Source organism: Ursus arctos, unplaced genomic scaffold (assembly GCF_023065955.2).
Source record: "Ursus arctos isolate Adak ecotype North America unplaced genomic scaffold, UrsArc2.0 scaffold_3, whole genome shotgun sequence".
Classification (NCBI taxonomy): domain Eukaryota; kingdom Metazoa; phylum Chordata; class Mammalia; order Carnivora; family Ursidae; genus Ursus; species Ursus arctos.
Genome location: NW_026622985.1, coordinates 90,121,272 through 90,144,438, shown reverse-complemented (window position 1 = coordinate 90,144,438; position 23,167 = coordinate 90,121,272). Strand labels below are relative to the sequence as shown.

The window sequence follows — 23,167 nt, the reverse complement described above, 5'->3', positions numbered from 1 at the left end:
GCAGGAAGCTTCCTCTTGCAGGGCTATAAACTCCCTTCCCCTCCTTGCCCCACCCACTCCCATCGCCAAGAACACTGAACAGGAAGAAGTGTTTGCACAGGGATGCTGCCAAGATAGAAAAACCCTGTAAAGAAGGAAGGACAGTGCTTGAGCAGAAGGAGTGTATTCTCTGAAGGTGCCTCTGCCCACCACACCAGGCATAACACCACCAGGAAGATCCCCACCTGAAAACTAGGCCAGCCTTCCCAAGAGAGAGCAGGTGAGTCTGTCTGTCTGTCCTCTCTGCACAAATTGTTGGCCCTTCCCCAATGCAAAGAGCTTTGGGGACACTTGTTTTGTCTGTCAGAGTCCTGGCATAATCTTTTGGAGAGTGAGACTTCTGACAGCTGAAGTCAGTATGGCCAAGACCACAGAGAAGGTGCTAGAGAGCAGGGTCATTCAAAGCTAAGGTTCTCAAAGTCCAGGAGAGGATTTATTTCATTAGACAGAGTTTAGGAGGTGACTGATGGGGCTAAAGTCTAGAGCTAAGGTATGTGTGAAGGGGAGGCACCATGCTAAGTTCAAAGGCTCCTAATCAGTACAAGATTCTATGTGTCTTCTGGGCATGGGTTGGACCCTATTCTTGTAGCTAGTTGTTAATGGCACACCTGCCTTTCAAGCCCTCCAAGGGTGCTCTGAGAAAGAAGCATGTGTCCTGCTGGAAAGAAGACTTGCTCCCAGATCTTTAAAGTGATACTGTGTTCTAATTCTCACAGGCCTCCTCGTCGCCTTCATCATGAACTGGCACTTGATAATCTCTGTGCTTATCACAGTGGTGCTTAAAATTGTTGGAATGACTTTATTTCTGCTTTATTGTGAGTATTTGAGCAACCTCTTACCCCAACCCCGGACTGTCTTGTTCTTTGACTTTCCTCTCAGAATGCAAAGTTGAATATAAAGGCTACACACCTAAGTCTTCCCACCTGAGGGCAATGACCGAGGGGCAATTGACAATGCTCTTCTCACTCCCCAACACACACAATGGGCCAGGTCCCTCTGTCTGCCTTGGAGATATGGAACTGACTAGTGCCTGACACACAAAGCTTTTGCCGCCACAGTGTTAGCTGGGCAATCTGAGGTGAAATACTTATCAGTGTTTCCTATGGTTCGTCAAACTTGAAAATCAGTGCCAGTTCAACCCAATGATGAGGCTGACGTAACAGCTGCATGATGAGGTCATGGGATTTTACTGGGGGAGAAATTTCCCTCTATGTCCACAGAAACTTTCATCCAGACACTTGGGAGAAGCCTTGTATCAACGGGTTTCACTGTAGCTGAGATAATCTTCTCGAGTCCCAGAAACCTACTAGTAGGGAACATAAATGAGGAAGGAAATGTGAGTAAAAGACAGCAGTTGGGTAAGAGGTGTCTCCCTTTAACCCAACTGAAGGCACAATTCCTATCATGTAAGAGAGCAGGAAGAAAATACGAATACGAATAAGTGAACACATTCACAAAAAAACACGTACACATCCTCACTGAGTCAGCAAGCTCCGGATCTCACAGTAATAGTCACGGTGCCCCAGCAGCCCCCGGGTAATATTGGTATGTCATAGTCATCTTGCAGCCACTTTTGGGGCTGAGCCAACAGCTGATTTTCTTTGTAGTCCCACAGATTTTTGGCGGAAGTCAAGTCAACTTCTTTCCCACAGAGAGCTATGGAACAGGTAATGTGCATGACAGTGATTTCCTCTGAGCCTCCAGGTTCTTGTGTGCTGACTTCTTATAGTCCTTTCTCAAGGCCTCCTCTCGTAAGAAATTCTTTTGCAGGGAGGGTCCATAAAGATATGCTAATTGCTACTGGGTGTTATACACAACTAATGAATCATCGAGCCTTACATCGAAAACCGGGGATGTACTGTATGGTGACTAACATAATATAATAAAAAATCATTATTAAAAAAAAAAAAGATATGCTAATTGCTATAAGAGGAATAAATTCTGGGGATTTAATGTACAGTACGGTGACTAGGGGCACCTGGGTGGCTCAGTCGGTTAGGCATCTGCCTTTGGGTTGGGTCATGATCCTGGGATCGAGACCCACATCAGTCTCCCTGTTGAGCCAGGAGTCTGCTTCTCCCTCTCCCCTCTGCTTGTGCCCTCTCTTGCAATCTCTCTCTCTCAAATAAATAAATAAAATCCTACCAAAAAAAAAAACAAAACAAAACAAAACCCAGTACTGTATTATACACTACTTGAAAGTTGCTAAGAGAGTAGATCTTAAATGTTCTCACTACCAAAAAAAAAAAAAGGTAATTATGTGAGGTGATGGAGGTGTTAACTAACCTTACTGTGGTTAATAATTTTGCAACATATACATGAATCAAATCATCACCTTGTACACCTTAAATTTACACAATGTTTTTATGTCAATTATATCTCAATAAAGCGGGAAAAATAAATGCAACACACCCAGGAAAAAAAAGATCTTTTTTAAAATTTATTTTATTTTGAGAGAGAAAGAGCAAGTGAGCAAGAGAGTATGAGCAGGGGGAGGGGCAGAGGGGGAGAGAGAGAGAGATGGAGAAGCAGACTCCCTGCTGAGCAGGGAGCCCACGGCAGGGCTCAATCCCAGACCCTGGGATCATGACCTGAGCTGAGGGCAGACGCTTAACCAACTGAGTCACCCAGGTGCCCCCCAAAAAGATCTTCTAATTATTTTCCCCTGTTTTTATAGATGGGAAATCCAGAGTAAGCTGATTGAAATTTGTGATCCTCAGTTTCCCTTCTGAGTATGATGATGATTTGTATATAATCACTGTAATGTCACGGGAAAGGACTTTATAAACTCTGACATGTACACCTAAAGGAATTGTCATACAAAAAAAAAAAAACCCATGTCCCACAGAAAAACTCAAAGATTGTAATCAGCGCTTTTTGTGTGCCAATCACTCTGCTAGACAACAGAAGACGAATAAGAACAGGAGCTATCGGCCAGCTCTCCTAGATAAAGCACAAGGCACCACGCCAGAAGCTAAGGGCCGTAAAGAGATGACTGAGACATGGCTCTCCCGATTAAACCCTCCTCCTCTTCAAGCTCTTCTGAGGACCTCCCTCTCACTTCCTCTTAAAACATTTATTACTACATACATCTTGAGGAGAAAGTTAATTGCTTGTTCACCTTGTATCAACTGAGGCTCCTTATTAGAACAGTGAGCTATACGGAAGCAATATTCATGAAATATTTGTGGAGTTCTGTGCAGTTATAACCCCTAAATGGTTTCTCCTGAAAACCAGGTTATTTTATAATACAAAGAACCTTTGAACTGGGAACTGAAATGAAAAGTGAATGCTAACTGGTATGTTTCATTCACATCACTGGAAGGAGCTGATGTGGTGTCTGGGTAAACTAAGTGGTCATCAGCCACACAGGACAAATAACTGGGCAGCTGAGGGGAGGTCTGACCAGCCTCCAAAGCCACTGCACTGCCTGCTTGGCCAGCCAGTGTTCCCAGGAAAAGAAGGACTTCTTAGAGTCCTATCAATTCCCCTATTTATAGTTAAAGAAATAAATGGACTCTTCTCTGCCCACAGGAAATCTCTGGAATGTTCAGCGTCCTCCATGTCTGCCAATATCGCCGGTCCTGAAACTAGTTCCCATTAGCCTCAAATCTTAGAGCTGACAGGTGCTGATGAGAAGGGAGGCACGAGCCACCCATGGGAGAAGAGTGTTCACATGGGACTAGGGCCACCAGAGATAGGGAGAATGGCACAGACACTGTGCACAGGCAGGAGGGGAAGCGCTCCAAACAGCACCTGCGTGGGAGGGGAGGGGGCAACACTGTCAAAGGCAGATATGGAAAGGAATGAGAGCTTTCCTTTCTGGTATTAAAGTCACCTGTGCCTCTTCCTTTCTCCTGTTCTATTTCTCAACATTTCACACCTACTCCCCCCTCCAAAAAAGATATGAAATAGGACGTGGGGTGTGGGGCACGACTAAAAATGGTAGTAGTTAGATGGAAAGTAAAGAAAGAAAATGAAAACTTCTAGCCAAGGGTGGCCAAGAGCGCCTTGTCTTCGCCACTGTCCAGAGACAAATAGTTACAGGGACCAAACAGCTGTTCTGATGTTTGTGTTGGACTCGTAACACAGTTACCTTCAGGTTTTCTTTTTGTTTCAGTTCCACAGACTATCGGGAGCAGTAATGTCAGCATAGTTTCCACAGAGAGCTCTGGAACAGGTACCGTGAGTGATGATAATCTCTCCTCTAGCCCAGGTTCTTATGTGATGAATTCTTAGACACTTTTCCCATTGCTTCCTTGCTTAGGAAACTTTCTTGCTCGAAGGGGCCATAAAGATCTTCTAATTTATCCCCTTTGCCTTGTCCACAGGGAAACTCAGACTAGACTGCGTGGGATTTCTTCTGGGATTGAGGATGATTTGCACTGATTTAACTGCTATAAACTCATGCCCCACCATGTTTTGACTCGGTTCCAGGGTTCACACTCCAAACCACTAATCCTATACTCTCTTTTCTTGGATTTCTTTAGCTTGCTCCAGAGGGTGGTATTTTTATCAAAGAAGATGCTTTTTGCTGTCCCCTTTTGAACTGTCCTGGAACAAAAGCAGAGACTCTTGCAAAACAGAAGGATCCACTTTGGCCATTGTCGACACAGCAGAGAAGCTGGTGAGAACATTAGGATGGTACCGTAAAGTGGCCCACCCTACAGCAGCCTCAGGAGGTGGAGATAGTGGGGCAATTTGATTGGTGAAGCAGGGGCCAGGTGGAGGTAAGGAATGGAAAGGCGGCTGGCTGAGAGCCCAAGCTCCTTGCTCTGAATCTGGAGGTAGAAGACTCTTCTCAGTAGCAGTGGGGTGTACTCCTCAGATCATTTGAGCTAGGGAAATCCACACTCTAGGGTCTCTCCCAAGAGACTTATCAGTGCACTGGTATTCTGGGGATGGGCCAGGCTATTTAAAGTGCAGGGAATGACCAAATGTGTTTAAAAGTTGTTTATAAACTACAGAATACTTCATATATGTGAGCTCTTAATGTATCATGCAAGTCGGCCTCATAAATAAGGAAGACGCAAATTAACAAAATTAGCCACATGAAAAATAAAGAATCAGGTCATAGAATGGGGATTGCAGTGTATCATTATGATAATAAAGATGGCTAACACAAAGCAAAAACCTTTATTTTACTATCTCTTTTTATCCTCCTAATGATTCCAAGGAGGTATTATTATTATCCATATCCTACCTATGAGGAAGCTAGAGCACAGAAAAATAATTTGACCTAGGTCATACACCCCCTAAGTGACAGGACAGGATTGAATTGAGATCTCACTAACTCTAAAACCAACACTCTAATCAATTTTAGATCATAAGTTATTTTAGTTTATAGTTGCCTCTCCTTCAAATCCTAAGCATCTGCTGAGTGCTAGGCATGTGGGAGATACTGCACTCCTGCTTCTCTGCCCTCCATTTTTCACCCTTCCTCTATAAAGTCTTCCTGTGGTTGAGGAGAATTCATAAGAGGGCCCTCTCTGAATCTTGGTAACAGGTGTCCAACAAAGAGCAGGGGTCAGGATGCTACCTCTGAGGCTAAGTATACAGATGGGAAGGGAAAATGCCTTACAGTAGAAAGCCAGGAGTAATATGGGGTGGGAGTGAGGGGAGGAGAAAAGAAGAGAAGAGAGGAACAAAGGGTTGAGAGAGGAAGTTGGCATCCTCTTCCTCTACTCAACCCTCAAGCTCTGGTGTCAGACTTGGCATTCTCCAGAAAAAGCCCATCACACCAAGGGTTTGCTAGTGATCTCAAGTCTGTATCCCCAGCTAGTTGTCTCTGGAACAAACAGCATTTCAAAATCCACTCTGATGTTTCAAAGGCACCACAAATTCACCATGTTCAAAAGGAGCCAAATTATATTTTACCTCACCTAGTTCCTCCTTTTGTGTTCCAAGTATTGTGAGCAGTCACGTTACCCAAGACTGAATGCTAATGGCTTTCTGAGACTTCACCTCTTCTCTTCTCCCCCAAATTGGCTGCTAACCAAGTCTTTTCCTCTCTTTCCCCACAACAAATTGTTCATCTCTCACCTGGATTTCTTCAGAATTCTTCTAACTCCTCTCCTTGCTCCTGATTTTGTCCTTCTTATCTATCCTCCATAGGACCCACACGATAACATCTCTAAGACTCTGAACTGTGCCATTTTCCAAATTAAAGTGGGTTAAAGTCCAGTTTCCCTGGCATGACACATAAGGCCTTGTACAGTCCAGCATCTGCCTTCTTGCCAGTCTTATCTCTCCACCCACCTCCCTTCTACCTCTGCACAACCACATTAAGCATCTTACGGTTCCTCAAGTGCTCCAGGCTGCTCTGCAGTCTGCCTGTGATCCGATGCTTCCTCCTCCAGGAAATCCAATCCTGACCCACGCCCTCCCCTATCTCTCAGAATCCATCTCCAGGATCACTTCATCTGCAGTCTTTCCAGAAAACCCCAAATCCATGTAAACTGATCACTTTCTCTTTTCTGCCTGTGCTATATCTAATATATGTTCCCCAGCACAACACCTAGGACACCTCGCCACCATGCTGGTTAACTCCTTTACCTTCTCTTATTAGACCTGTGGATCTTCACCATGTTGGGATCGCTGACATTTTTAAATGGTGACCATATCTATAGAAATATCCAGAAATCTACAGAATCCCAGAAACACTGCATTAGCATGATAGTTTGAATAAAGTTCCAACAGATTCAGAGACCCCCTTGGTAATCATCTGTGACTTAGTGTAAGAGAGGTAAGGGTTAAGAACCCCTGTTTTAAACAATGGGTCAGCAAATTTGTCTTAAATGTTCACATAGTAAATATTTTATGTATGTCAGGTCATAAGGTCTCTATCACAACTACTTACTGCTGCCCTTGTGGCTCAAAAGCAGCCATAGATGACATGTAAAAATGGGCCTGGATGTGTTCCATTAAAACCTTATTTATAAAAACAGGCTAAAGTCTGGATGTAGGCTAAAGGATATAGGCTAAAACCTTATTTACAAAAATGGGCTAAACTACTGGCTGTACTTTGCCAACTCTTGTTTTAGATCATAGTTTCTTTAAGGAGAAACCAATTTGTTTCCATATCCCCAGCTCACCGGACACTCAAGAAAACTTTGTTAAATGAGTAAGTACGGTAACTAATTTTAAAGAACAATGAAATGAGATATTTCAGGGAAGGAGAATATAGGAAAAGGAGAAATAAAGGCAATAGCTCTGGGGATGGAGGAATAACCACTCGGATATCCACTGATTTACGAGAGGTATGTGAAGAGTACAGGAAAGAGCCCAGGGACTCCCAGACTTCTAGCTGGAGTGACTTGTGATTCATTAGTTTAATAAAGAAACTATTATATCATGGATTGGCATCAACTTAGCAAATACTCAAAAACCACTGATTATTTCTCAGCACACTTTTAAATCTCCCTAACTGTATTCCCTTGCTAAGTACTCAAGAGATTCACTTGATCCAACCTCATTTAGAATGTAAAATTTCTGGCAATGAAATAATCCTATGCAGAGAGGCATTCCAAATAAAAAACGAGATATTCAGAAGTGCCCTCTTTCAGATCATATAGTACTCTTCCTCTTCATTTTCCAAGTGTGATCCCTGAAGAGCGGCATCAGCATCACCTGGGAATTTGCTGGGAATGTAAATTCTTGGTCCCCTACACCAGATGTACTGAACCAGAAGCCCCGTAGGCTGGGTGATTCTGTTGCTCTGCACCTACTGATAACTACTCTAGGGGTTATGCTGAGTGCCAGCTATAGCCAACCCCAGAGTCCTTGACCAGCTTCCACGTTCCCAGAATCAGATATAATCAGGACCTGTTGGCAAAGGGAGACAGCGGCAAAAAAACTTTTTGTTGAACTATTATTTTTAACTTCTAGAAATTTCTCCAGGACAAAACTGGTGCTGAGAAGTATTTTATTGGCTTATACAAGCAAGCAAAGAACAGATGGCGTTGGATTGATAACTCCATATTCAATGGCAAGTATGTGAATATCTCACATTTTTCTAAGGATCTTAGTTCACCTAGAGAAACCTGACCTGAGATTCAGTGGGTTTGTCCTGGAATAGCACAAAGGCTGAGATGTGGTTTTTTGTTTTATTCCTCTCCTTTCTTCCAACTCATCTATTTCCAGAGACATTTTTTGGTGCAGTTTTATTAAGAAAGATATTAAACATTTGTAAGTAGAGAGAAGAGTATTCATACAATGAGTTATTTTGATCAAATCGAGATCCAAACAAATCCATATACATACTGTTTGTTTGATATATCTCATAAGTCTCTTTTAACCCATAGACCATACTTAACTACTAAGTTCTTATAAATTCCCCGGATGGGGCTTCTTTATGTAAAGCATTGGTGGAGAACATGACATTCCTGGTGTACATATGAAGATGTTGAGTCAGACAGAAAGCAAGTCAGTTCCCCAGTCTACAACTGGGCTTCTCACAGAAAGAAGGAAATTAAGATTCATTCAATGTCTACTAAATGCCAGGCACTTGCTAAGTACTTGCTCATGTCATTTCCTACAGTACTCACAAAGATGTTGTAGAAAAAGCTTTTATTAATCCTCATTTAACAGTTGAATTGAGGCTGGGAGGCTTAAAAATGTACTGAATATCGCCAAGCTGGGAAACGGTAGAGCCACAATTTAATCCCACATCCACTTGACTCCAAAACTCATGACCTTTCCATGAACCCAGACTCTTTCCAGTCAGATTGAATGACAGAAAAAGAGGTGGGAGAAGGCCAACACACTTTTTCCTAAAGCCAGCTGGTGCCTACGAAAGGAAGAGCAAACTCTTTCCTCCGCCTCTCAGTCCTCCTGCTGTGAACATAGCCTATGCAGTATTAAAACATTATTTCTGAGAGGAAAAGACAGATGAGATGTTTCTAACCAAGCACATGAGCGAGTTATTCCAAGACTGTGAGTCCACAAATGCTCCCAGGAGAGCTCACGGGAGAGGGTGGGTGTGGAGCTAGATTTGGGAATGGGGGCGGGGGGACTGGAATCGGTAAAAGGCAGGGCTGAAATGATGGGCCTTTACCACACTTCTCTCCCGTTTAGCGTTACCAATCAGCATCAGAATTTCAACTGTGTGACTATAGGCCTGACAAAGGCATACGATGCTGCTCCGTGCGACATCAGCTTCCGCTGGATCTGTGAGAAGGCAGCCATATGACTGCAGTTCTCTGTGGCCTCTGACAAGAACAACGAATGCACTTTTGGAGAAAGCAAGAATAATATAATTGGGATTGGTCTAGGAAATACAGAATACCAAATCAGTGCATCTCCACCTTCCACAGGTCACTGACAGAGCTCCCTAACAAATCCTTGGGCCTAGTCCTCCACAGCCCCTCCACAAATACACTCGCATACACACAACAGAGGCAAACTCCCCGCTCTGGGCCAGCAATGCCCCCGAGACTCCCCGTCCTTTGTTCACAAGTTCCCCCCCACCCCACCTACCCCAGGTGCGATAGGAGAGGCCCTGCTCAGTCTGAATTGAGGCCAGGCCTTGGGAAGAGTTCTGGGAGCCAAGCTTGGAGCAGAGAAAGCATTGTTCACAGGAATGGACAGGGGCCTGGCCAGGGCAGGAATCTCCCAGGGAATCCCTTTAAAAATAACCAGACAGCCAAGAAGACAAAGCAAACTGATCAATGTTTTTCAACAAAGCCCTGAAGAGACACTCAGGCTTAAATTTTCCTGGTCTTGACCTGAATCTTCATTTTAGTAGATTTGTATTACCTGACCATGCTTTTTGAATGTATTTTAAGAATTTATAATAGTCTCCTGGGCTCCAGTGGTCACAAAATATTCCTGCCTGCAGTTTAGAGAGACCCTGCTATCAGGTACAGCCTCGTGACCCAAAGATGTCACAGCCTTAAAGTGATTGGCATCACGCCAACCTAGAACTGGTCCAGTTGACCAAGGAGTAAAAAAGAGGAGGGCTGCTCAAGAAAACATAGGGTATAGGCAAGAAGTAGACATATAGTAGAGAGGAAACACCAGGGACAAATGGAAATCACATGCAGGAGGAAACAGAGTTCATTTGGTCATACCGGAAGAAAGGAAAGAAAAAGGCAGAAAAGTCTTGGGGCATCCTGACTATTCTCTGCACTTGCAACAAAACATCAGCCACATACCCTCCTCAGTAAATGGAAAGGAAAAAAGAAACACCTGTGTGTTTGGAGTAACAAGAATTAATCCATAAGGGAAGACTGTATTAAACTAATGGAAATTACAGTCACCTAAGTAAACTGCTCACTATTTGTGTCTAATAACAATATACTACAATGACTGTGTATATCATCAGTTGTATGCTGAAGAAAATTGTTATCTTATTGTCTATTATAATACTAAGCTCTGTTCCTATATTCCTAGGCTTCATAATCTTTGTCCAATTACTATGGCCACTTATAATTTTTAAAAACTGAGATAACACATTAAGTGTTAGAAGTTGGTTGAAGGAGGTTACCAGAAATAATTTGTGTTTGGGGTGGAGTGGCTGTGGTGTTAGCAAAGAATAAATGCTGCAGTTGAGGTGGAGGGAGAGGCTGAGTCCATGGTAGATAAAGAAATAAACAGAATTCTACACCAAAGGCAAGCCCCAGAATCTAGACAACAGAAAGAAAACCGCAACCCTTCTGTTTTGAGAAAGAGAATTGTGGTTGCCACACTTCCTGCTTTATGACAGAATAAATTTCAGACTTCCATAGTCAGGAAATGTAGGCATCTAGTAATTTCCCTAGTAGCCCAATTTCCCCCAAGATGAGGACATACTTCTGTGAAAGTTCTAAAAGAGGCCCAGTGGGCTGGGGTGGGGGTAGGGAGCATATAGGGAATATGGACCCTTTGGTTTTAAATTCATTACTGGGGGGTGCAGGGGTTGCTGGATCCTTGAAAGGGTAGATAAATGTGACCTTACTGGGCAGCAGTGGTATGAGGTTTTTTTTTAAGCAATGGAAATTTAGTAAACCACCTGATTAGAGTTTTTGACTTTGCTTCCAATATGCAATGTGGATCTGTATAAATTTCTTACTCTTTCTGCCCCTTAATTTCTTTACTTATAAAATGAGGCAGTAATACCCTTCTCACAAAATTCTTGTGTATATTAAATAAAATGCCCACTATGTATCTCAGTGGCAATAAACAATATGGGAAGCACTTTGCGGAAGATTTGAAGTTGAGATTTTTATCCATGAAGAGCTCTTCAATTTGCTAAAAGCTGAAATGTAGGAAAGCCACTTAATTTCTCAGAATTTCTGTTCACTCATTTATAATATAGGAATAAAAATGCACCCAAGTCAGGAGAGGTGCTTCAAAAATTCTGTGACTATCAAAACCATACTTTCCATGGTTCTGGCTTACATTTACATTACCCAACCTGTCTGTGTGAGCTGCTGGTCCCATGACCAAAGTCATTGACCCCTATCCTCAGATGTTGATAGATCAGGACCGATTCGTGACTGAAAACATCAGGTATAGGTCACCTTTGCCTATTTTCCCTGCTGTAGCCAACCCCCACCTCAGAAGCATATCCTTTGGTGACTTTTGCCCTCTGAATAGTCCTGCTTCACTTCCTGAGTCTCCCTTAGCACAGGCTTAGCAGTAATGCAGTAAAAGTCCTACCCTTCACTTTTACCTACTATTGCCTTTCATAGAGATTATAACTCCTACAGGGGGCCTTCATGATCCCCTCAGATATCTTCACTGCTGGCCAGTGAGTCTGCAGTAGCAGAGCTATTTGAGTCTCTCTCAAGTCACAATCTTGCTCAACTCCACGTACAAAGACTGAATTAATCAAAATCCTTCATTCATAAGACATCCTCATAACTGGCACATGCCAATGGGTCTTCTTTTATGCATTTGTTTTGTTATAGTTATATATATATATATATACACACACACACACACACACACACACAGGTATATGTATACATATATATAAAACACTCATATATAACTATATATATTATATATAGGTAATAATACCCATGAAACCACCCAACATGAAAACTAGAATCTTTTCTTTTTTTTTTTTTTTCTGAGAGAGAGAAAGCGCATGAGAGCAGGGTTGGGGGAAAGGCAGAGGGAGAGAGAGAATCTTTTTTTTTTTTTAAGATTTTATTTATTTATTTGACAGAGATAGAGACAGCCAGCGAGAGAGGGAACACAAGGCGGGGGAGTGGGAGAGGAAGAAGCAGGCTCACAGCAGAGGAGCCCGATGCGGGGCTCGATCCCACAACACCGTGATCACGCCCTGAGCTGAAGGCAGACGCTTAACCACGGTGCCACCCAGGCGCCCCGAGAGAGAGAATCTTAAGCAGGCTCCACACCCAGGGGGAAGCCCCACACAGAGCTCGATCTCACAACTCTAAGATCATGACCTAAGCCAAAACCAAGAGTCAGATGTTTAACCTACTGAGCCACCCAGGTGTCCCTAAAAGCTAGAATCTTTGTAACAGTTTACATCTACTCTGTGGTCTTCTCCTATTTCACCCTTCTCTCTCCCCACAACATAGGCAACCACCATTCTGATTTCTGTGTTCATCATTCAATTTTTTAAAAATTCATTTTCATCTCATTTTTAGGTACCCTTTTTAGCTTTATAAAAAGATATTATGATGTAAGGAATCTTTTAGAACTTGTTTTTTCATTTCATATTAAATGACTCATTCATATTGTTGAGGCTCGTTAATGTTGATTAGTATAGAATATTTCATTGCGTGACTAGATAAACCATGACTGTTCTAGTTGGTGTGAGTTGGATTGCTGACAGGTTTTTGCTAACACGAACAATGCTACCACGAACATTCTTCTGGTGTTCATACACAAGAGTTTCTCTTGAATATATCCTAAAGAGAGAAATGTGTTTTATAGGGTATATAAATTTTGAATTTTCTAAGATAATGTAGGATAGTTTCCAAAAAGATTACATCAATTTTCAGTCCCATCATAAATATATAACAGGAATATATGAGAGATTATTATTTATTGACACATGGTCTTAATCTGTTTTTCCTAATTATTAATGTATTATTTAGAGTAGTGTTAGATGCTATAGAAAACTACAAATGTTTAGTGGCTGATCACGATAAAAGTTTATTTCTCATTAATGTACAGTCGTGTATTATGCCTACTGGTAGCACAGACTCTGTTCCACAGGATCATTCAGGGACCTACGTTGATGGAATGTTTTCTATCTTCAACATATAGCCTTAAGGATATAGGTGAAAGAGAGAGAGAGAGAATTATGCATGAAGAAGTCTTTGGGACCAGATGTGGAAGTTGTGTACATCACTTCTACTCACATACCATTGGCTAGAGCCCACTCGTATGGCCACTCCTATCTACAGGGAAGAGTGGAAATTTTATTTTATCTATGTGTACAAAAAGAAGAAATGATCGGTGATCACCTAGCACTCTCTGCCCCAACTACTGTGGTTGACTGTTTCTTTATAGGTTTATTGGCTACATATATTTTCTCTTCTATAAAATGTGCATCTGTAATATTTGCTTATTTTTCTACTGAATTGTTTGTACTTTTTAAAATGATTTTTAGAAGTTCTTTATATTATACTTCATTTGTTATGTTATTTGAAAATCTCTTCTCCCAGAGTGTAACTTCCCATTTCACCACCTCTGAGCTGTCTTTTTTTTTTTTATGAATACAGGTTCCTAGGGGTTTTTTAATTTAAATTCAATGCTAATATATAGTACATACTAAATTTCAGATGTAGTGTTCAGTAATTTATCAATCATGTATAACACCCAGAGCTTATCACATCACATGCTCTCCTTAATGCCCATCACCCATATACCCCATCCCACCACCCACTTCCCCTTCAGCAACCCTCAGTTTGTTTCGTAGAGTTAAGAGTCTCCCAACAGTTTTTCTCCCTCTCTGATGACTTCCCATCCAATTTTCCCTACCTTACCCTATTATCCTCTACACTGTTTCTTATATTCCAGATATGAATGAAACCATATTATAATTGTCTTTCTCTGATTCACTTATTTGGCTCAACATAATACGCTCCAGTTCCAACCAAGTCGATGTAAATAGTAAGCATTCATCCTTTCTGATGGCTGAGTAATATTCCATTGTGTATATATACCACATCTTCTTTATCCATTGATCTATCAATGGATGTCTGGGCTCTTTCCACAACTTGGCTATTGTGGACATTGCTGCTATGAAAATTGGGGTGTACGTGCCCCTTTGGATCGCTACATCTGTATCTTTGGCGTAAATACCTAGTAGTGCAATTTGCTGAGTCACAGGGAAGCTTTATTTTTAATTTCTTGAGGAACCTCCATACCATTTTCCAGATCAGCTGTACCAGCTTGCAACAGTGTAAGAAGTTTCCCCTTTCTCCGCATCCTCGCCAACATTTGCTGTTTCCTATTTTGTTAATTTTAACCATTCTAACTGGTGTAAGGTGGTATCTCATTGTGGTTTTGATTTGTATCTCCCTGATGACAAGTGATGTGGAGCATTTTTTCATGTGCCTGTTGGCCATTTGTATGTCTTCTTTGGAGAAGTGTCTGTTCATGTCTTCTGCCCATTTCTTGACTGGATTATTTGTTTTTTCAGTGTTGAGTTTGATAAGTTCTTCATAGATTTTGGATAACAGCCCTTTATCTGTTATGTCATTTGCAAATATCTTCTCCCGCTCTGTAGGTTTTAGTTTTGTTGACTCTTTCCTTTGCCAGGCAGAAGCTTTTTATCTCAATGAAGTCCCAATAGTTCATTTTTGCTTTGTTTTCCTTGCCTTGCGAGACGTGTCTTGCAAGAAGCTGCTGTGGCCAAGGTCGAAGAGTTTGCTGCCTGTGTTCTCCTCTAGGATTTTGATGGATCACTGTTCCACATTTAGGTCTTTCATCCATTTTGTGTTTATCTTTATGTATGGTGTAAGAAAATGGTCCAGGTTCACTCTTCTGCATGTGGCTGTCCAATTTTCCCAGCAACATTTATTGAAGAGACTGTTCTTTTTCCATTGGATATTCCTTTTTTTTAATAATAATTTTTTATTATGTTAGTCACCATACAGTAAATCCTTAGTTTTTGATGTAGTGTTCCATGATTCATTATTTCCATATAACACCCAGTGTACCATGCAATATGTGCCCTCCTTAATACCCATCACCAGCCTATCCCAGTCCCCCACCTCCCTCCCCTCTGAAGCCCTCAGTTTGTTTCCCAGAGTCCACTGGATATTCTTTCCTGCTTTGTCAAAGATTAGTTGACCATAGAGTTGAGGGTCCATTTCTGGGTTCTCTATTCTAGTCTATTGACTATGTGTCTGTTTTTGTGCCAGTACCATGCTGTCTTGATGATCACAGCTTTGTAATATAGCTTGAAGTAAGGCATTGTGATGCTCCCAGCTTTAGTCTTCTTTTTCAACATTCCTCTGGCTACTTGGGGTCTTTCTGGTTCCATAGAAATTTTAGGATTGTTTGTTCCAGCTCTGTGAAAAATGTCAATGGTATTTTAATAGGGATTGCACTGAATGTGTAGATTGCTCTGGGTACTATAGACATTTAACAATGTTTATTCTTCCAATCCATGAGCATGGAATGTTTTTCCATTTCTTTGTGTCTTCCTCAATTTCTTCCATAAGCGTTCTGTAGTTTTTAGAGTACAGATCCTTTACCTCTTTGGTTAGGTTTACTCCTAGGTATCTTATGGTTTTTGGTGTAATTGTAAATGGGATCGATTCCTTAATTTCTCCTTCTTCTGTCTCATTGTTAGTGTATAGAAATGCAACTTATTTCTGTGTATTGATTTTGTATCCTGCCACGTTGCTGAATTCCTGTATGAGTTCTAGCAATTTTGGGGTGGAGTTGATCTTCTTATGATGTCAAATCTTTCTATCCTTGAACTTGACATGTATCTTAATTTACTTAGATCTTCTTTAATGTCTATTACAAAATTTAGGAAGTATATCTATATTTGTATTCATATGCACAATGTTTAACTACTTATAATCAATAAAATTGATACTTAAGGAAAATGTGACATGATTTATCTTGTGGTTTTGAGTAAACCAAGCATTCCACCAGTTGTTTCTCCTAATGTGTAATTCACTTACTGTACAATAATTCACTCTGACCCTTATCCTTTCAGCTACTGTCTTGCCTAGAGCTCTGCTTCTTTGTTCCAAAGCCCTGAAGCTACAGACAGACGATGTTCAACGTCCTTCCTCTCACTCTTGTATGCTGGTCTGTGATTAATACTGCATCAGTTACCTACTAACTAGTCTTGCATTACCATGATACTGTCAAAAGGATATAGAGTGTACTAGTTAAAAACATACATTTTTATTTAGACACCTGTTGGTAGAATCTTTGTTTGAGAAGCCTTGGAGAAATTACCTAATCTCTCAAAAACTTAGTGCCAAACACTGTTTTTAGGTACCGAGGATACAGCAGAAAATAAAAAAAAAAAGTATCTGCCCTTATGAAGCATACATTCTAGTGAGGTGATACCAATAATTAATTAATTAATTGGTATATATTAGGCGGTAATAAGTACTATGAAGAAAAAGGAAGAATGATAGGTAGACAAGGACTGTCAGAGTGAAGGTGGAAGTTTGTTATTTTTCATTTAATGTTTAGAGGAAGCTTCCTTGGGGTGACTTTAAAGAAGTAATTTGTGGGAAGTGAGAGATTGCTTCGTGCAAATATCTTGGGTAATTCCAACCAGTGGAAAGAGCATGCAAGACCCTGGGACAAACTGCATTTAGTGTGTTCAAGAAATACCAGGAGGCTACTATGTTTGTAACAGAATGAATGAGAAAGAAAGTGGGAGGTGATGGCAACCAGAATTAGCTAACAGTAGAAGTATAGAAAATGATGGTGATCTAGATATAAAATCTTCAAAAAAATTAGTTAAAGTGGTCCGACGGTTTGCAGATAACTGCAACTAGCCAGAAAAAAAAAAAAAAAAGGCTGGTAGAGCAACAGCTTTAAAGCTAGACAAAACTTAAAGCAGGGGTGGGGGGGATGCATAATGGTTGTGAGCAGGTAATAACAAACAAGAAAAACACCTAACCCACATTCAGACTCAGAGGAGTGGAAAAAAAGTCATTACATCAGAAGAGCTGTGGGTGTCCTTAGGGGACAAATCAAATAAAGCATGAGGATCAGTAAAACACTTAGAAATTGAGGGTATAAGAGATTTGGACAATGTTCCCTGAGTTCCAGAGTGATAGAGAAAGTGTTTCACAAAACTTCTCTTGTGAGGTCATCACATTGTCAATCAAAGTCATCAATAACCTCCAAAGAGCTAAATTCACTGGTCAATTCTTAGGTGTCACCTTACTTGACCTCTCAGGACCCTGTGACAGACTTTACCAACTCCTTAAAAGACATCGTCCACTGGGCTTTCAATATACCCTCTCCTGGTTTGCCTCTAGTTGTACGGCTGCTACTTCCCAGTCTCCTTTGTTGATACCTATCTATTCAGGTCTCTAACCATGAAAACTCAGGGCCTAGTCATTTGCATTATTTTTTTTCTTTTGTATCTATACTCCTCCCTTGGTCACTCAACTATTCTCATAGATTTAAATACCACCCACACTCACTTGACTCACATTTCTATACCCAGCTTAAACTGCCCTGAACTCCAGGGTTTTATGGTTAATTACCTCCCTGACATATTCTCCTAGATATTTAATAGTAGATATCTCAAACTTTGTTCATAACTGGGTTCCTGCTATTCTCCCCAAATTGGCTCATTCCATAGTGCTGCCTCAGTTAATAGAATTTTACCCTTCCAGTTAAATATTTCCAAAAAACATATAATCATTAATCCATCCTTTTTTTTCCATGTCATATCCAAACAAATCATATTGTCTCTAGATAGATATGGATTAAATAGATAGATGATAGTCAGAGAAAGAGAGAAAAAAAACATATACATTTGCCCTTGAACAATTCAGGGGTTGGGGCACTGACCCCTCACATGGTCAAAAATCCACATATAACTTTTGACTGTCCCGAAACTTAACTGCTAATAGCCTACTGGTGATCAGAAGCCTTACCAATAGCATGAATAGTTGATTAACACATATTTTTAAGTTATATGTATTATACACTGTATTCTCACAATAAAGTAAGTTAGAGAGAAGAAAATGTTATTCAGAAAATCATAATTTCACATTAAAATAGGTAAAATAGAAAAAAAGAAAATCATAAGGAAGAGAAAATACATTTACAGTACTATATGTATATTTATTGAAAAGAAATCCATGTATAAGTGGACCCATGCAGTTCAAACCTATGTCATCCAAGGGTCAGCTGTATGTAGAAACAGACCACGCCACTCCTTCACTGCTGTCATTCTGATCCACACGATGAACATCTCTAGACTACATTACTGTCATGGTCTTTGTGGTAAATTAGACTATTCAAAATAGTCACTATTCACCCATCAAAGCAAAAGTTTCCCCAGACTAAGTTAAACAGGCAAGAAAGACTTTATTCAAGAATATTGCAGTAGGAGAAGGGAGCCAGAGCTCAGTCGGAACCCAACCCCACTGAAACAAAGAATGGGAGAGTTCTTAAGTGCTGAGATGAGCTACTAGAAAAGTACTGAAGTACCTTAGTGGGGAGAGATTGATCAATAGGGTGAGCACACTGAGCTACTCCTGAGTCTGAAAAAGGTGCAGGAAAAGAATTTGCAATTACTAAGTGTTCTAAAGTAAATAATCTAAGAAAAGGGATGTCAAGGGTCTGGAATCAGGAAGAAGCCTGCCTAAAGTTCAGACAGCCAAGGGAAACATTACAGCTGTCTTGGTCAATCCCTTCCTGCCCCCATTTCCTCAAGTGCCATACTTCTCCATATATTGATTCTGGGATCTTCCATGTAACTGGCTTTGACCAATAGAATGAGGCCAAAACTTCAGTGTGCTAGATCTGAGCCCAGGCCTTAGGAGGCCTTTGGTGTTTCCATCTGTGTTTTCTTGTGTTCTGCCACTGTCACAGCAAGAAGGGCTCAGGCAACCCTGCTGGTACCAGGAAGAGAAGGAGAGATACCCCAGCTGAGACATCAGTGTGAGCCCAACCTAGGTCAGCCGACTGCCATCCAACCCTTAGACTCGTACACAAGCCCACCTTAGATTAGCAGAGCCTCCAGCTGAGCCTAGTCTGGATAAACGGAAACCCTAATGCATAAAAATGAAAGTTTATTGTTGTATGCCACTGGAGTTTTATGCTTGGCTCTTACATGGCAGTAGCTAACTGATATAAGCTCCTAAGTGGTCTCCCTCCTTCTCTCTTACTGTCCTTTAATCAACTGTCTACGTAGCAGTCAGAATAATCTCATTAAAACATTAGACAGATTCTGTCACTCTTTTTCAACATCCTGCAATAGTTTCCAACTCACTCCTGGAAAAGGCAAAGTCTTTAAAAAGCTTACAAGGCTCTATAGGATCTAAATCCTGATTACCTCTCTCATTTCATTTTCTCTTACACTCCCCTTTGCTCACTCCATTCCAGCATTTTTATCTATGCCTTCCCAGGGACCTCTCCATTTGTTGTTCATTATGCCTGGAATGTTCTGTAAAAGGTATCCAAACGGCTCACTAATTCAGTCTATCAAGCTTTCCCTGACAACCCTACTTAAAATTTCAGGACCCCTCAATAGATGGTCCTGTACACTCCTAGTTCACTTTTCTTCACAGAACTTTTTCACCATCTAACATACTACTTTTAACAACTTTATTGAGACACAATTCACACACCACAAAATTCACCCATTTAAAGTGCACAATTCAATGATTTTTGGTATATTTACAGATATTTGCAACCATCACCTAAAAAGAAAGCCTGCACCCCTTAGCTATCACTGACCTACCTGCATTCCCCTAGCCCTAAGCAACCACTAGTCTATTGTCTGTCTCTATATATTTCTCTATTCTGGACTTTCATATGAATAGAATCATATAATATGTGGCCTTTTGTGACTGGCTTCTTTTACTTAGCATAATGTTTGTAAGGTTCATCCCTGTTGTAGCACATATCAGTTATTCCTTCACATGGCTGAATAATATTCCATTGTTTGTTTATTCATTCATCAGCTAATAGGCATGTAGGTTGTTGCTATCTTTTGGCTATTATGAATAATGATACTATAAACATTCATGAACAAGATTTTGTGTGGATGCATGTTTTTGTTTCTCTTGGGTATATACCTAGGAGTGAAATTGTTGGATCATAAGATAACTGTATGTTTAATTATTTGAGGAACTGAAAATTTTTCCAAAGTGGCTATACCATGACACCTTCCCATCAGTGGCGTATACGGGATCCTCCCACGTCCTCAATAACACTGGTTATTTTCCAACCTTTTGTTGCCAGCTATCCTACTGTGTGTGAAGTGGTATCTCATGGTGGTTTTGATTTGTATTTCCCTGATCATTAATGATGTAAAGCATCTTTTCATGTGCTTATTCATCATTTGTATATCTTCCCTGGAGAAATGTCTATTCAGATTATTTACCCATTTTTAAATCGGATTGTTTGCCTTTTATTGTTGAGTTGTAAGTGTTCTTTATATATTCTGGATTCAAGTCTCCTAACAGATATGTGATTTGCAAACATTTTCTCCCATTCTGTAGGCTGCCTTTTCACTCTCTTGATAGTGTCCTTTGATGCACAAAAGATTTTAATTTTCATGAGGTCCAATTTCTCTAATTTTCCTATTGTTGCCTATGCTTTTGGTGTCATATCCATTAAGTTGGTACCAAATCAATGTCAGGAAAATTTTCCCTATGTTTTCTCCTCTAAGAGTTTTATAGTTTTAGCTGTTACATCTAGGTCTTTGATCTATTTTGAGTTAATTTTTGTACATGGTGTGAGGTAAGGGTTCAAATTCATTCTTTTGCATGTAGATGTCCAGTTTCCCCAGATGATTGAAAATAATGTTCTGTGCAATTTTTCCCTTCTTTAACCTACTTATAAGTATATATCTAGGTTACAGAAGAAACAGACTATAATAAAGAAAATTTAAACATATAATGTTACTTTTTTCAGATATATATAATTTTATAGTTTTGGATTGAAATTAGGCATTCCTACTGACAGCAGCCTTGACCTTCTCACTTACTTGAAATCTGACCATGCTTTACCATACTCTTTCCCCACTATCTCAGGACCAGCCAAATTCCAGTTAGAGACTGCCACATTAGCCTAAACTATAATAAAACTGATAAGGAGCAGAGGAGCAACTGACCCATGGCAGACAAATAATGAGAACAAAAATACACATTTGTTGTTGTGGGATACAATAATTTTGAGATTAGTTGTTACCATGATATAACTTAGACTATCCTGATTGATACAAGAATAAATAACAAGTAGCTCATATAAAGATATACATAGCATTTTATGATTTAGCAGTGTAGGCTATCTAGCATGGTGGTTAAGAGAATAAACAGGAGCCAGACCACCTAGGTTTAGATCCTGGGCCTTTGTATACTAATAACGTTGGGTGAGTCACTTACTGTCTCTATGCCAGAGTTCCTTGCGTAATAATAGTAATTACAGTAGGGAGTTTTATGATTTAAATGAGTTCTTCTTTGTTTAGTTATAAGAATTAAGTGCCAGACTTAAGCAGTATTTCTTAGCTTGGGTTCCTCAGGAGGCCAAGGACTTATGAGCTATTCACTGGGGAATACAGTCCATGAGAGCAGGCATGAGTGACAAAAGATATGAAAAAACAGAAGGCTGTAAAACCAATAAAAGGATGTTTTATCAAGCTTGCTACCATTAAGTACAACAAATTGCTTGATCTTTGGAATTACTCACCTTAGAAGATGTATAATCTGTGTCTCATCACTGTCCGTCAGAGGGGAAAAGGGGAAAAATTATCTACCACTTTCCACTTTCATTGGTCAAATTACATCCAATCAGGAGTAACTACCCAGAACTTCTGGGTTGTCCGTGTATGGACTTGGATGCCAAGTAGGTCACTCTGGTGAAATCAACAGGGAATCCCTAGGGCTAGATGTGAAAGGTGCTCCTGACATGCATAATTATGAAATATTGGTTGTTAATATCATTATTATTATTATTTGCATTATACATATAAACCAAGCATTTCTATAATCAATTTTTGGAGGTAGAGAGAAATACCCAGCACAGCAGAAAGCTATTGCCTGCAAAGTTGGGGATAAGGGAGTTTAGGCATTGGGCTTCTCCAGTGTTTAACCTCTGTGCTACACTGCCTTGGAGTATGGAGCTTTAGAGGGATAGGTCTCTCTGGCACTTACTACATAGTACACAGGTAAGCATGTGTGTCAGAACAAGATTCTTTAAAATGGGACAGCCTCTTCTCCTTCCTGAGAGTGATATTTCTTCCCTATCAGGCTTACTAACCAAGGCCTTAAGTTCAAGAAAGTGTATAGTCACTTCTACACAGGCCTCCTTCTCCTGATAGTCTTCTTGAGTTCCTAGCTTCTATGTTATGCTCCAGAAATATTTCCCAAAATATTTTAATTTAACAGAAGTCTCCACTTACCACATATCTTTCAGTTAGAGAAATGCATTCATATAAATAAGCAGGTATTCCTGAATAAAAGAAAAAACAAATACATGAATAAATAAAAAGAAGAGAGGTTGAATTACTATATCCCTTAAAACACATAAACAAAATGCAATTATTTTCATAGGCAATTCCTATACATGATTACAAAAATAATAAGGAGAATATTAGAAGGCAAAGAGTGAAAAATCTTGTTCTTTCTCCATTCTATCTGCCCATTCCCACTACCACAATCCTACAGGTAACCACTGCTTAATTTCTTATGATGCTGTCCACAAGCAAATATAAATATAAACTATTTCTACTCCTTTCTTATACAAAAGTAAATACTAAGTTCAATGTACTTTGCTTTTCTCACTTAATACGGCTTGGGAATCATTTCTTATCATTACAGAAAGAGCTTTATTATTCTTTTTATAGCTGCATAATATTTCATTGTATGAATGAAACTATTTAACCAGTCACCTACTGATATCCCATTTGGTTATCTATATTTCATTATTACAAAAATGCCATACTGGATAAAACTGTGCTTGTGACATAAGAAATGGAATCGCTGATTGGGAC

The 23,167-nt window shown here is 40.2% G+C and overlaps 2 protein-coding genes across 2 annotated transcripts in view; one reads left to right on the top strand and one right to left on the bottom strand.

Moving 5' to 3' along the window:
* Nucleotides 1-23,167, bottom strand: part of MGAM (maltase-glucoamylase) — a 257,231-nt gene that overhangs the window by 212,655 nt on the left and 21,409 nt on the right. Inside the window, exon 2 of the mRNA XM_057304088.1 lies at nt 22,577-22,626. The gene's annotated coding sequence lies outside the window, so the exon portion shown is untranslated. The remainder of the gene's footprint in view (nt 1-22,576; nt 22,627-23,167) is intronic.
* On the top strand, nt 90-11,203 carry CLEC5A (C-type lectin domain containing 5A). The gene is made up of 7 exons (XM_026512621.3): nt 90-259; nt 756-854; nt 1,647-1,706; nt 4,160-4,219; nt 4,530-4,666; nt 7,927-8,030; nt 9,115-11,203. Exons 2-7 carry the CDS (start codon nt 776-778, stop codon nt 9,227-9,229), a joined length of 555 nt encoding a protein of 184 aa, XP_026368406.1. The 5' UTR covers nt 90-259; nt 756-775; the 3' UTR covers nt 9,230-11,203.

Coding starts and splice junctions, on each gene's coding strand:
- CLEC5A (XM_026512621.3), top strand. CDS start 776: ATGAACTGGCACTTGATAATCTCTGTGCTTATCACAGTGGTGCTTAAA. Junction 855..1,646: donor GACTTTATTTCTGCTTTATT/GTGAGTATTTGA, acceptor TTTTCTTTGTAG/TCCCACAGATTTTTGGCGGA. Junction 4,220..4,529: donor CACAGAGAGCTCTGGAACAG/GTACCGTGAGTG, acceptor GGATTTCTTTAG/CTTGCTCCAGAGGGTGGTAT.